The sequence below is a fragment of the Aotus nancymaae genome, unplaced genomic scaffold, assembly GCF_030222135.1.
Source record: "Aotus nancymaae isolate 86718 unplaced genomic scaffold, 86718_ANA_hifiasm-v0.15.2.pri h1tg000003l, whole genome shotgun sequence".
NCBI lineage: Eukaryota > Metazoa > Chordata > Mammalia > Primates > Aotidae > Aotus > Aotus nancymaae.
In genome coordinates, this window is record NW_026988414.1 from 76,359,043 (window position 1) to 76,373,325 (window position 14,283).

General features: G+C 52.3%; 1 protein-coding gene across 1 annotated transcript; it reads left to right on the forward strand.

Moving 5' to 3' along the window:
• Positions 1-1,212: 1,212 nt before the first annotated feature.
• Positions 1,213-12,617, forward strand: SH2D7 (SH2 domain containing 7). Its single transcript, XM_012457712.2, has 6 exons — positions 1,213-1,388; positions 3,416-3,505; positions 7,082-7,247; positions 7,535-7,747; positions 10,078-10,764; positions 12,567-12,617. The coding sequence occupies exons 1-6, from the start codon at positions 1,213-1,215 to the stop codon at positions 12,615-12,617; spliced, it is 1,383 nt and encodes a 460-aa protein (XP_012313135.2).
• Positions 12,618-14,283: the final 1,666 nt, after the last annotated feature.

Genomic DNA, 14,283 nt, shown 5'->3' on the forward strand with positions numbered 1-14,283 from the left:
TTAAATCAATGCGCCTTCATTATTAACCACTATGCCATCTCACTTAGTCCTTATAATGACCCTAGAGTCTAGAAAATAGCTTTTTCTTATGCCCATTTTACAGCTGAAGAAATTGAGTCATCTACAACATTTGAGTAACTTTCTTGAGACACCCACGTCAGTGTACGGTGGAAGTGGGAGTCTTACCCAGATCCTTGAGGCTGACTGCACCATCTGCCGCCTCACCATCCACCCAGCCTGGACTTTTGCTGGGAAACTCGCAAACACATTAGAAAGTCAGGGATGTTTGTGTGAACACACGGTCCCATTGCCCTGACTGCTCCAAAGCTTCCTATCAGAGGCCTATCCCTGCCCTTCCAGGGGACCCAGCTACGCCAAAGTCCCCTCTCTGTTGCAACGACATGAGCTCCTGGTTGTTCTTCAAAATCTGCAACAAAGTCCCACCTCCTCGTCTTTGCATGTACTTTCTCCCTGCTGAGGACACAGTCCACCCCTCCAGGTACCTGCTCGGCCTCCTCCTTCACTGTTCCAGTGTCACCTCCGGGCAAGGCTGACCCCAACCCCTGACTCTCTCTGCATAACGTGGCCATGCACTCTCTTGTTCTTCTGCCTTTGTCTCTAAGCCAAATGCTTGCTCCGTTTGGCTCTGTATTCTTACATGTTTACTGTCTCCCACCACTAGAATGTATGTGCCATGACGGCAAAGTGCTGTTTCATTCACAGCTTTATTCCCAGGGCCCAGATTTACATGGCACACAGTGGAAGGAACACTTAGCACAGAACTTCTCCACCAAAATAAAAAGAACCTCCACTAAGGAAGGACACCTAAATCCACTGCTTTGCTCACAGGGGCAGTGCTGTGGACTTTTGCCAGGGTCCGATCTTTAGTTGTGACAAAGACCAGAGGTTGGGGGGGAACAAGGCCAGACCCAGTGAGGTCATTCATCTGCTGGCCAGGAAGCCACGGAGGGCCCACCCTACCCCTCTCAGGCTGCTATGGTGACTGTTCTCCCATGTCTGCAGCCAGCCAAGGTGCCCCACCCCAAAGCATCAAAGGGGAGAGCCAGCCACCAGCCTAGAGGTGACAATAGGGCCACTGTGTGGTGCGGGCCCTTGGGTAGGGCATACGCTCAGGCAAATGAGCCAGAGTACATGCAGATATAGAGGCATGTGTGCCGGCTGAGCTCTGCTTCCACTCCAGGGCTCGCCAGCATGGAGGACAGTCTAAAGCAGCTCAGCCTGGGGAGACATCCCAACGGGGCAGGGGGCAGCCAGGCCCTGGCTGAACTCCAGGAGCTTGCCCTGAAGTGGTTCATGGAGACGCAGGCCCCCTTCATTCTGCAGAACGGTGCCCTGCCTCCTTGGTTTCACGGATTCGTCACCCGCAAGTAAGGCTGCTTCCGCCCACAGGTCCCCATAGCCTACAGCCCCTCGGGGCTGAGAAAATGGTCTGGGAACTCCGGATCAGACTGGTTCCTGCCCTTTCCCTGGGCTAGGCAGGGGCCCTGGGAGGTGGTGGGCAGGGGAACAGACTGAGAGGCACCACGTCCTCTGGTGGTGGCTTCTGTGGGCAGAGTTGGGGAGAGCAGGAGCCTCTACTTCAGCACAGGTGGAGGACGGCTGGGGCTGCCAGGCTGCCAGAGGACAGGAAGAGTAACTCATCCCCTGACTCGATGAGTAACTAGGGGACCCTTTCATTTATCATGCAAACTAGAACACTATTAGTAACTAAGCTAGGAGAACTGTTGTAAACGGGGCCATCCCAGGCAAACCTGGATGCACGGTTGCCCTACGTACAAAGGCCAAGATATGGGTTTGGCTTTCTATCTGGGCTGGATCTCCAAGCAGCCGAAACGTCTGATGAAGGAACGACAAATCCAGCCAGTCCTTAGGTCCTGGCACAGCCCCTGCACAGACCCAGGGCCAGCTTTACGGGCACTGACTTGCACACCAGCACAGGGTAACCAGGTTCCACGTTTGGTTTAATGCTCTTCTGTCGCTGTCTTGAAATTCTAAATTGTTTTGAACCAGGGGCCCCATGTTTTCATTTAGCACCCGGTCCTGCAAATTATGTAGCTGCATCGAGCAGGCTCTCAGTATTTGGTGAGTAATTGGGTGAGGGAATACGCATCTGGTCAATGCACTGCCAAACCAGAAGACAGCTGGAATTTTTCACCATGCCTCCAAAATATTTGGCACCATGTGGAAAATCTCTGTAGCCACCTTCTGGGCTCCCGGTCGGCCGGCACGTCTGCCGGGGACTCTTGGCCAGCAAGAGGGTTCCAACCTGAATAGGGGAGTGCGCTGGAAGAAAAGAGAGAAAGAATAGAGAGGTCCGGAGGGTCAAGTGAGCCGTTTGCTCAAATGACAAATTTATTTTGCACACAGTTAGTATATATATCTTTGTCCTACTTCGTTTGCAGGAACAGATACCAATATCTCATACATCAAAGGGAACAGAAAGTCCTCGGATACAAGCTTAGGCAGCAGATAACACAATAGTAAAATCAGGTACACAATCTGATACAATCAAGTCAACCAGGTGGGTCTCATTATCAGGTTGGGGAAAGCTAAAGTTAAAAAGTTAACTATCTATGCAAGGCACCAGAGAGGCAGTAAGCCTGTTAACTGTGCAAACAGCAGTCACAAGAACAAGCACAGGACCCAGCAAATGGGTAGACAAAGTCATAAAAAGCAGAAACAGAAAATAAACACAATGTCTTCTCAGACCACATAGGTATCACCTTATCATCTAGCAAAGTTGCTTTTAGATATCCTTTGATCTCAGTTTAACTTTCTCCAATCTCGACTGCCTCCAATGGGAAACTGTGTCCAGGCTCAAGCTCACCGTATGGTGAGGTCCAATTCCGAGGGGCCTCACATGGGAGCGATCCCCACACCACCTGGGATTGAAGGGGGCAGGAAGGGGAATGAGTCCATTTTAGCTGCTTCAGGCGTAGCGGCATCTTCTCCCTACAGCAGCTCATGTGGAGTGCACATCTGCACAACTCTACGCAGTGGTTCTGAGGGACGGACTCCCCACTAAACCTCGACATCTCCAGCTGTGTGGATTTACTCTTGCTACACAGCCATCCAGGTGGAGAGTGAGTGGCCAGGGTCAGCAACCACGGTTCCTGCTAGTGAGGCTGCCGTGGGGACTGGGGGCTGCATATAGCTTCAGACCTGGACCCAGCCCCAGACAGTCTTGAACTTAATGATTCGGGCCCAGATAGACCACATACTGAGCCCTGACGGGCCACAGACCCCTCCAAAGGTCTGAGTGGCTCCTCTACAAAGGGTTGGAAGTCTGGGACCCAAAGGCATGGCCAGCAGGGATTCCAAGAGAGGCCTAAGTCAGGCTGCTCTTGCTGCCGTTAGGACACAGACCCCAGCTGATGGTATGTCCTCTGCCCAGGCAGACGGAGCAACTACTCAGGGACAAAGCTGTTGGGTCCTTCCTTATCCGCCTCAGTGACCGAGCCACCGGCTACATCTTGTCTTACAGGTAAGAGGGGAAGCCCTCGGGACAAGCGAGCTCAGCCTACCATAACCTAGCCTTGCAGATTAGTACAGAGGCCCCACCAGCCCAGACTGCCTAGCTTTCCCTGGGTCCTGCCTCCTGACTCTCTCATTCATCCATCACATGCTCAGCAGACATTTCCTGAGCAGCACCGGCCATATGCTAGGGATAAAGCCATGGCCTTCAAATGAGGTGAGTGGGGGTCAGGGGAGGCTTCAGAGAGGTGAACTTTGAGCCCAGGATAGAAGGAAGAATACAAGTTGCAAGGCAGAAAGGAGGGCGTGGTTGGGGTTTAGAGGGGCATCTCTGGTAGATGGAGCAGCATGTGCAAAAGTACAGAGGATGAACGACAAGGGTGCTGGGGGAGCTGCAGGTTGCTGGGTGCAGCGGAACACCTGGTTCCTTTGGAGGAATGCCTGGAGGGAAGGGCAGGAGAAGCTTAGAATGGCCTTAGATGCCTGGCTGTCTGTAGACCATGACGGATGATCTGGTTCAATGTATTTGCATCGGTCCTTTATGCAGCCTGTGGAGAGAGGACTGGAAGTCAGAGCTGGAGGTGTGGGGGCGCTGGGGACCCCTGCGATTGCCTGGATGTGAGATAATGAGATCTGGGCTAGGGAAGGACAATGGGAATAGAGAAAGGGAGATGAGGCAGCCAGGACAAAGGCAGAGATGGTGATGTTGGATCTTGTCCCAAGAGCAGGTCGGTCGGGAGGAGGGAGACAGAGGAGAGAAGAAGGCTTCCTTAAGTAGGGATGGGGGCCAGGACTGCAGGGTCAACTTAAAAGGCTTCAGATTCGGATTCAAAATTGTCACATGTTCAGAAGGCCCGAGTTCAAACCCTGACCTTGAGCAAGTTACTGTGCTTCTCCGTTCCCCCCGTTTCCTCATCTGTAAAATGGGAATAGGATAGTACCTGCTTCATAGGATGGATGAAAGTGTGCAATCGATTGATACATTTAAAAGTGCTTGGCACAATGCATAAAACATAGTAAGGACTTTAAATAAATGTTAGCCGTTCACTGTTAAAATATTTTTATTCTGACACTGCTACGCGTTTTGAAATATACTAACTCGGTAGTTTTCAAAAGTCTTTTGAGCTTTAGGGACTTTTTTCTTTCGTTTTGTTCCAGATGAGATCTTAGGCAGAATACTAACTCCGCTCAAAGGCATACAAATAGAAAAATGAAACAGAATAGAGGCCCAAAACAGTCCCAAATGTTTGGTTACCAGATTTACAACAGAGGCGTCACTGCAATTCCGTGGGGGAAAGGCTTGTTTTTTCAATAATTGGTGCCAGAGCAATTGGATATCTAAATGGAAAATAATTACTGCTGCCTCATACCATACATGAAAGTTAATTAATTCTAGGTGGATCACAGATCCAAGAGAGAAAAGCAAAACAATACTATTTCTAGAAGAAAACAGGAAAACATTGTCATAGGTAAATGAAAACGTCTTTGAAAATGAGAGACCACGATTTTTTAAACAGGACACAAAAAGTCACTCATCTTAAGAGTGATTAATTTGATTTCCTAAAACTAAGAATATCTATTTATTTATTTTTCTTTTTTTTTTTTTTTGAGATGGAGTCTTGCTCTCTCGCCCAGGCTGGAGTGCAGTGGTGGGATCTTGGCTCACTGCTGGGACTACAGGCACATGTCAACACTCCTGGCTAGTTTTTGTACTTTTAGTAGAGATGGGGTTTCACCATACTTGTCAAACTGGTCTCGATCTCCTGACCTCGGGTGATCCACCCCCGCCAGCCTCCCAAAGTGCTGGGATTACAGGCGTGAGCCACTGCGCCCGGCCAAGATTAAGAAATTTCATAATTAAAAGACATTATTAAGAGAAGAAAAAGGTCAGCGTGCAGTCTTGGAGATGTTATCTATTAGAATACATGTATCTAACAAAGGACTCAAATCCAGAATATATAAAGAACTCCTACAAATAAATGAGACAAAAACAGTAATTCAATAAATAAAAGCAAAAGACCTGAGCAGGCACTTTACCAAAAAGAAAAAAACCTAGAAGGCCCATAAGCATATGAAACGGTGTTGAGCATCATTAGCTACCAGGGAAACGCAAATTAAAGCAATAATTGATGGCAATAGTGGAAAGACTGAGTATGTGGAACAACTGGAGCTGTCATACACTGCAATTACTTCATTTTATTTTACTCATGAGACAGAGTTTCACTCTTGCTACCCAGCTGGAGTGCAATGGCACGATCTCAGCTCACTGCAACCTCCGCCTCCTGGGTTCAAGCGATTCTCTTATCCCAGCCTCCCGTGGGATTACAGGCAACCACCACCACGCCTGGCTATTTTTTTATTTTTTTAATTTTTAATAGAGACGGGAGTTTCACCCTGTTGGTCAGGCTGGTCTTGAACTCCTGACCTCAAGCGATCTGCCCACCTCAGCCTCTCAAAGTGCGAGGATTACAGGCGTGAGCCACTGCACCCGGCCCATTGCGATAATTTTAGAAAGCAATTTGGCACGATTTACTAAAGTCAAACAGGTGTACCCTTGACCCATCAACTCTACTCCTTGGTATATTCTCATCAGAAATGAGCACATATTCACCAAAAGATATGTACAAGAATGCTCACAGCAGCTGCATTTATAACAGCCCAAATCTGGGAACAACCTAAATGTCTATCAACAGAATAGGTACATGGTGGATTCTTCATTAACTGGAATACGACATATAAACAAACAAAAAAAAAGAAACTAATCCTACGTGGACATGAATCAATCTCCAACATATAACGCTGAGTGCTAGACACAGAAGAGAAGTATTACAGAAGTTCTCTGATAGGCAAGACTAACTAGCCTATGCTGATAGGCGTCAGAATAGTGGCTACCTTCGGGGGACATTGACGGGATGTGAGCACAAGAAGGTCTTGGGGGCTGGAAAGGTTTTGTATCTTGATCTGAGTGGCAGTTACATGGGAGGGTTCCTATGTGGAAATCCATCAAGCTGCACGTTTGTGATGTATGCACATCATCGTTTAGAAGTTACTCTTCTAGGAAAAAGGAAGGTGAAGAGGGTGGGATTTTAGGGTGGGACTTTACAGGCTGCAGAGGCGGTGGGGAGAAGAGTGAGGTGGTTGTACAGGTGCAGAGTTAGATCTCGTCTTTATTTAAAACTTTGGTGTTTTGTTCATTGTGGATTTTTTTCCCTGTATTTTGATTTTCTAAAATATTGCGTTATCAGTTTTCTTGATTGAGTTTTTGGCACCCCTTTAAATTTCGCACCCAAGATGAGTGCCTCACTTGCCTCACCCCAGTCGCAGCCCTGCCCTCCCTGACTCCACCAGAACAGGCTTAGGTACTTCCCAGGATCCCAGGGCCCCATGGTTTGAAAACGTCTCCCTAGTTTCCTGATGAATACACACCGTGGCTCCAAGTGAGGCACAGTGGCCCCGGGTCAGGCGGGTCTGTTCTGGATCAAGAGCTGGGACCCCTCTCCCGCACCCAGGCACAGAGCTCAGACCCTGGGCCAAGGCTGGGCTGCCTGTGATCAGCAGCCCCAGACCACAGGCAGTTGTGTTGCAGGGGCAACGATCGCTGCAGGCATTTTGTCATCAGCCAGCTTCAAAATCGGCGTTACATCATCTCAGGAGACACCCAGAGCCACAGCACCCTGGCCGAGCTTGTGCGCCATTACCAGGAGGCACAGCTTGAGCCCTTTGGAGAGACGCTGACTGCTGCCTGCCCCCGGGTAGGCGCCCCACTTCCCCAGGTGAGGGTGGCGGGGCAGGGAGCCCAGGCCTGGGGTGTCCATCACTCAGGCTACCCCTTTTCAAGCCCTCCCTATTTACTATCATCCGGGGGCACTCCATGTTGGGTCACGATCCCTACTGGACAAAGGGAGACTGTGACGATGTCTTACCTGAGGTCAGGGACCTGGTGGGAATGTTTCAGTCCCTTACCAGCAGTCTCAGGCAGGCAGCTGGAGACTGGCTGGGCGTGTGTGACCACCTGCCTGCTGTATCTCCATCCCCCCAGCCAGAGGACAATAATCTGTATGATGCCATCACTGGGGGCCTCCACCAGACCATCATGGACCCGGAAAACCCGCCTGCCACGGCACCCACCACAGTGGTCCCAGACAAGGCTGCCAGCCCCCGTTCTTCTCCAAAGCCCCAGGTCTCCTTCCTCCATGCACAGAAGAGCCTGGATGTGACTCCCCGGAACCTCTCCCAGGAGGAAAGCATGGAGGTAAGGCGCATTCTGGGCCACGTAGAGTCAGGGTTACCAGACCAGGGATGTGAGTGCTGAGTTCCCAGTCATACCCTGAGGCCAGGCCAACCACTCCCTCAGCTGTCGGGGTGAGCCAGGCCCAGAGAGATGCAGACCCAGCTTGGAATCAACCAGTTCACCCATGCCATGGCCTGCCTCTGGCTGGCTAGATTTGGTTCAAGCCTCGGCTTGGCCATTTTCTAGCTTTAGGCAAATCACATAATTTCTCTGAGCCTCAGTTTACCACAACTGCGGTTCTCATGAAGCTCGAATGAGAAAATGGATATGAAATGCCTGAACACCCCTCAGGAAGCTGTAGCACGGGGTGCCTGTGAGTCAGTACGTTATTCTTCTCCATGGCACTCCACGAGAGAGACTCAGAAAGAGCTTTCTTTTTTTTTTTTGAGACTGAGTCTTGCTGTGACGCCCAGGCTGGAGTGCAATAGCGCTATCTTGGCTCACTGCAATCTCTGCCGCCTCCCAGGTTCGAGCGATTCTCCTGCCTCAGTCTCCCGAGCAGCTGGGATTACAGGCGCCTGCCACCACACCTGGCTAATTTTTGTATTTTTAGTAGAGAGGGGGTTTCAACATACTGGCCAGGCTGGTCCTGAATTCCTGACCTCAAGTGATCCACCTGCCTTGGCCAAAGTGCTAGAATTACAGGCATTAGTCACCGCACCTGGACTTTTTTATTTTTATTTTTTGACAGAGTCTCGCTCTGTTGCCCAGGCTGAAGTGCAGTGGCACCATCTCAGCTCACTGCAATCTCCGTCACCTCCCGGGTTCAAGTGATTCTTCTGTCTCAGCCTTCCTAGTAGCTGGGATTATAGGCATACACCACCATGCCCAACTTTTTTTGTTTGTTTATTTATTTGTTTATTCATTCATTCATTCATTTTTTGGTATTTTTAGTAGAGATGTCGTTTCGCTATGTTGGCCAGGCTGGTCTCGAACTCCTGATCTCAGGTGATGTGCCTGCCTTGGCCTCCCAAAGTTCTGGGATTACAGGCATCAGCCATCGCGCCTGGCCAAAAGATTTTTGTTTGTATCAGATCACAGCATGCTAATGGCTTCTCCTCATATTTAGAATAAAAGCTAAATATTTCGCCAGGCCACACAAGAGCCTCACCAGATGCCCTACTGCCCCCTGCTTCCTCACTGGAGGCTTCAGTGAGGCCTTTTCTTTGGCTTCTTTGGCCATCTACATCGTCCTTGAACATACTGACTTGCTCCCACCTCAGGGCCTCTGCACTGCTGTACCATCTGCCTGAAATGCTCTTCCTACAGGATATCTGCATCGCTCACACTCTAACTGCATTCCATTCTCTTCTTAAACGTCACCTCCTCAGAGAGGCCCTCCTACATGACAGAAAATATCGCCTTTCCCACCTGCCATTCTCTCTAGCCCAGGACCCTGCTTCGTTCTTTGTAGCACTGACCACGCCCCCACACTCCATTGTCTTGTGATATATTCGCCCATCATATAGCACATCAAACCATATTGTGCTACACAGTACAGCAGTAGGCCGCCCATCTCCCAGATTAGAATATAAGCTCCCAAGAGTTAGTTTTGCTCACCAAAGTCTTTGGCACCAAGGACAGTGTCTGGCATATAGTTGGTGCTCACCAAATATTTGTTAAATGAGTGATGGACTTAGAGATGGAGCATTCTGGAGGGAGATGCAGCAGTGAGTGGGTCTGGGGGCTCTGAGGGACCGGTGGACTACAATGGAGGTGGGAGGAGCAGGGGAGGGGGAAGTTGGGTAGGAGGTAGAGCTGGTGACCCAAGGCCTTGAATGCCAAGGTAAAGAATGAGTCCTAGGCCGGGTGCGGTGGCTCAGGCCTATAATCCCAGCACTTTGGGAGGCTGAGACAGGCGGATCATCTGAGGTCAGGAGTTTGAGACCAGCCTGGCCAACATGGGGAAACCCCATCTCTACAAAAATACAAAAATTAGCCGGGCATGATGGCAGAGCCTGTAATCCCAGCTACTCGGGAGGCTGAGGCAGAGAATCACTTGAACCCAGGAGGTGGAGGTGGAGGTGTTGCAGTGAGCCAAGATTGCACCACTGCACTCCAGCCTGGGTGACAGAGTGAGACTCCATCTCAAAAAACAAAAACAAAAAGAACAAGTCCTAGAGCATGAGAGCCGGAAGGGACTCTGGGTGCCATGGATCCAACCCTCGCATGTACAGGCGGGTAGACTACGGCCAAGATGGTGGGCCTTGGCTTATCTGAGAGAGGTTTTACTGGAGGGCATCTTAGTGATGGGCTGCCCCTTAAGACTTTCTCTGTCCCTGTCTCTCCAGGCTCCCATCAGATTGCCCCCACTCCCTGAGAGGAGTCCCTCCCTCCTGGAGGAGTCTTTCGGAGGCCCCAGTGACATCATCTATGCAGACCTGAGGAAGATAAACCAGGCACGGCTAGGCTTGGGCACAGAGGGGTCCAGCAGGCATGGCCCGGTTCCAGCTGGCAGCCAGTCCTGTTCCCCAGGCAGTGAGGCCCAGAGGAGACTCTCAGATGTAGAACAGAACAGGCCTGATGGCCTGGTGCCTGTCCTCTCTGGGGTGAACCCAGACCAAGGGCCCACAGAGTCTCCCACTTCCTGGGGGTTCCTCCTGTCCTCCAGTTCTGATGCCATGGGGTCCCTGGGGGCTACCTGGAGGCACGAGTTTCCAAAGGTGAGCCCAAAGGCTCAGCTCTGCTCCCAGGGCAGCTCTGAAGATTTCTACGAGTTCATCGGGACAGAAGGCCTCCTGCAGGAGGCCAGGAAGGCACCAGACCAAGAAGGCAGTACCTATGAGCAGATCCCAGCTCGCTGGGGTGGCCCAGCCAGGGCCCCACATCCTGGGACCAGTCCTACATATAGCAAACTGTCAGTGCCCATGGACTCTGGCCACAGGAGGATCTCAGGGACCCCAGGGCTTCCAGAGCCTGGGAACACCTATGAGCAGATCCCAGCAGCCAAAAGCAAGGAGACCGGATGGACACACAAGGTGAGCTCCATGATGGGGTGGGGCGGCTCCCGGCCCTTAGAGAGCACTGACCTGCAGCCCCCAGGCGTGGGCAGGGCAGGTCACCACCACTGCCTAGAAGTGCCTGAATTTTCCAGCCCTATCATCTGCCTGGAAGTGGTGGTGGTGGTGGGAGAGGCAGCTGCTAGATTTGGATGTAAGACAGGGGCTTCCAGGCCCTTCTAAGGGCATTCTCTACAGCAGACCAGGGTTCCTGGCCCCTCCCCCTCAGCCTCTACAGGGGTCTCAGAGCCTCTGGGAGCAGGAGAACGGCCCCTTAGCCCCTACTCCCTAGCCTTATAGCTTTGGGCAAGACAAATTCCAGGACAACCAGTTACACCAGAATTACGGAAAAACAATGAAGTTTTTAGGCCGGGCATGGTGGCTTATGTCTGTAATCGTAGCATTTTGGGAGGTGGAGGCAGGTGGATCGCTTGAGCTCAGGAGTTTGAGACCAGCCTGGGCAACATGGTGAAACCCCATCTCTATGAAAAAATACAAAACATTGCCAGGCGTGGTGGCCTGTAGTCCCAGCTACTTGGGGGGGTAGAGGCAGGAGGATCGCTTGAACCTGGGAGGTCAAGGCTGCAATCAGTCAAGATTGTGCCACTGCACCCTAGCCTGGGAGACAAAGTGAGACCCTGTTTCAAAAAACAAAACAAAACATTACAAAATCAGTTTAAAGTATGTCTCAAATACCACAATTATTCCTTTGTTTATCTGAAATTTAAATTTAGCTGGACATCTGTATTATTACTTAGCAACCCTACCCAGGACCTCCATTTCCTCATCTGTAAAATGGGCTGATCCTCTGCTTGTACCCAGAGGCAGGTGCCTGGAGGATAATGCTAGACAGCCTCTCCTGCTCAGGACACAGCCCAAAGATGGCTCCTGATGAACAGAGCTATCATTCTGAGGCTCTGTGGTGGTGGCGGTGGTGGGAGAGGCAGCTGCTAGATTTGGGTGTAAGATGGGCGTTTCCAGGCCCTTCTAAGGGCTTTCTCTGCAGCAGACCAGGAGTCCTTTCCCCTCCCTTTCAGTTTCTGCAGGGGTCTGATAAGGAAGGAGGAGAGGGGACAGGAATGTGGAGGGTAGTGGCCAGGAGCAGGGCTGGTCCAGGGTTCCCAGGGAGGCAGATGAACTCTCTGGAGCCCTCGATCCCAACCATACTCTGCCTTTGCCTGGAGACAATGAAACCTGGTAGTCCCCTCCCCATGGGCAAGGCCTCAGATCTCAGGCACACGCAGATCTTCCCTGGAAGTGCCGACAGCGCCTCCCTCAGGGCAGGGCTGTACCCACACACCCCGTGGACAGCAGCCTTCAAGATCCTGACTCTCCGGGGAGCACAGACCCGGCAGTGGACAGTCCTGAAAACCTCAGAGGCCACACCCCCTGTCTGCTTTCACCCTGCAGCTGTCCCATGTCGTCTCCCATCCCTGAGGCCCTGGGTGCAGCCTCACCCCACCCTACCTCGAACACCAGTGCATCCTGAGGCTGCCAGCTGCAGGTCAAGGGAGACCAGGAAGGCTCACTACCCTTTCTACACTCCTCTTTCCCCTCCTCTCCTTAGCCAGAAGAGAGTGGGCCCTGCATCCAGAATTGGAGAGCTAAAGGTGGGATTTCAGGCACTGGGAGGCCTGTGGCATCAACCATCAGAATTCCAACCTGGCCTCATTTCTTGGGCTTGGGCTCCCAACCCAAGGTCAATGAGGGGTCCTCAGAGCCTGGGTCTTTCCCTCCCTGTCCAGCAACCCCAGGCCCCACTATCTTCTCCTTCCTTGCAGCCTGACAAGCTTCGGAGACTCTTCTTCACCGACCGGAGGCACAAATTCTGAGGGCCTGGCATCTGGCAGCCCACCAGTGGGTTTCCTGGTACCCAGGCCATGCCAGGGGTTATCGCTAAGCCCTCAGCTCACTTGAAGGCACCCTCTGAAACTTCAGACTCATCCAGCCTGCTACAGAACTAGGCTCAAAGACAGCCGAGGTGCCTGCCCAAGAGCAGGTGGAAGAGGACCTTCCCGCTGCCTGCAGCTCCTATGTCCTCCTTTCCTTCTGCCTCCCATCCATGCAGAGGAGGGAATCAAGGCTGGAGAGGAGTGAGCCTGGCCAAAGGCGGGGGTCAGCACCCCCATTTCCCAGATGAGCATGCTGAGCCCCAGGCGGACTGGCTGAACCTGCTCCCGCTACTGAGCACTTACCAAATGTGTGGCAGGCCATGTACTGGAATGGACACCTTTCCGACTGGCCAAGTGACATCCTGCAATTGCTACTGGGAACAAAACCAGTTCCCCTCCTTGTGGCCCCATCAGCGAAAAGGAGGGGAAGGCCAGAAGCCACATCCTCTGCTTCTGCCTCGTGGTGATTGGAGCAAGACGTCAGGAAATAGCAGGGAAGGCCCAGCCTCAGAGGCGATGGCTCTGACTCTGGAGGCAGCTGGGCTCCTGGGGACCTGCCCCTTGGCTCCTTTGTCTTCCGCCCCATCCCACCCTCACTGTGCAAGCTGGGCAGATCCTAAGGGCATGGCATCCAGTCCAACCCCTTTGTGCTGTAGATGAGGAAACAAGGCCCGCAGAGGAGCAGCGACCTGCCTGGGGCTGCACAGCCAGCCAGGGCCTGAGTAGAAGCATGTGGTCCGGCAAGGCAAGCCCAGCTGGCTGCCTGGGATGCACTGCTGGGCTGTATCTGGTGCCAGCCTGTGGGCACGTGGTGGCCATCTCTATATAACCAGGTCACCCTCACCTGCCCTGTGGCTCCAGTTAGTCCTGACCTTGACAGGTGGCTCCTGAGCCTCACCCATAAGACCCAGACCCAACCTGGTGGCCCGGCCCTCCAAAGAGCCCTCAGGGCCTTGCCCAGGCACCGGAGGCACCAGCATAGGCAGAGGGCACTCAGGCCGCTTGCTCCGGCTGTGCCCTCAGATCAGGCTGGCTCTTCCTGGATCTCTGTCCCTCAGGAAACTTCCTGTTTTGTGTGTCACTTCCTTTCCTATCCACATGTCCCCTTCTCTGTAAGGGTGGACAGCTGGCTTGCTGCCCGGCTCCCCACTACTCCCAGCCCAGGATGCAGAAAACAGAAGTGATCATCTCCAGAGAGAACACCATAGGTGCCCCTCCTCCCTGCCCTGACCCTGGGCAGAGCTGGCTCAGGTCGCATTTGTGGGAAATCTACCCTAGTGACCACTCGGCTGTGCAGCTTCTGAAATATAGGCCTGTAAGAGTCCCGCCCTCCTTGGGGGTTGTAAGGATTGAGACGGAAGCAACGGCCCCGTGCCTGAAGTGTGTTAGCACTCCCGAATGTTAACCAGAACACTCTCAGGGAATTCACGGAAGGCTCGGGGCCTGGAAGAGTTTCCCTCCCGAAGCCACACACGCTGAAATCGAAGCTAGTGCCTAAAGCAGGAGCGCTGCCTCACGCCAAGAGCTGAGGCACCCATGGTGGGATTTCAAGGATCAGAAGCAAAGGTACCCTCAAGCGTTTCCTAACATCAGCAGACATGGAGAA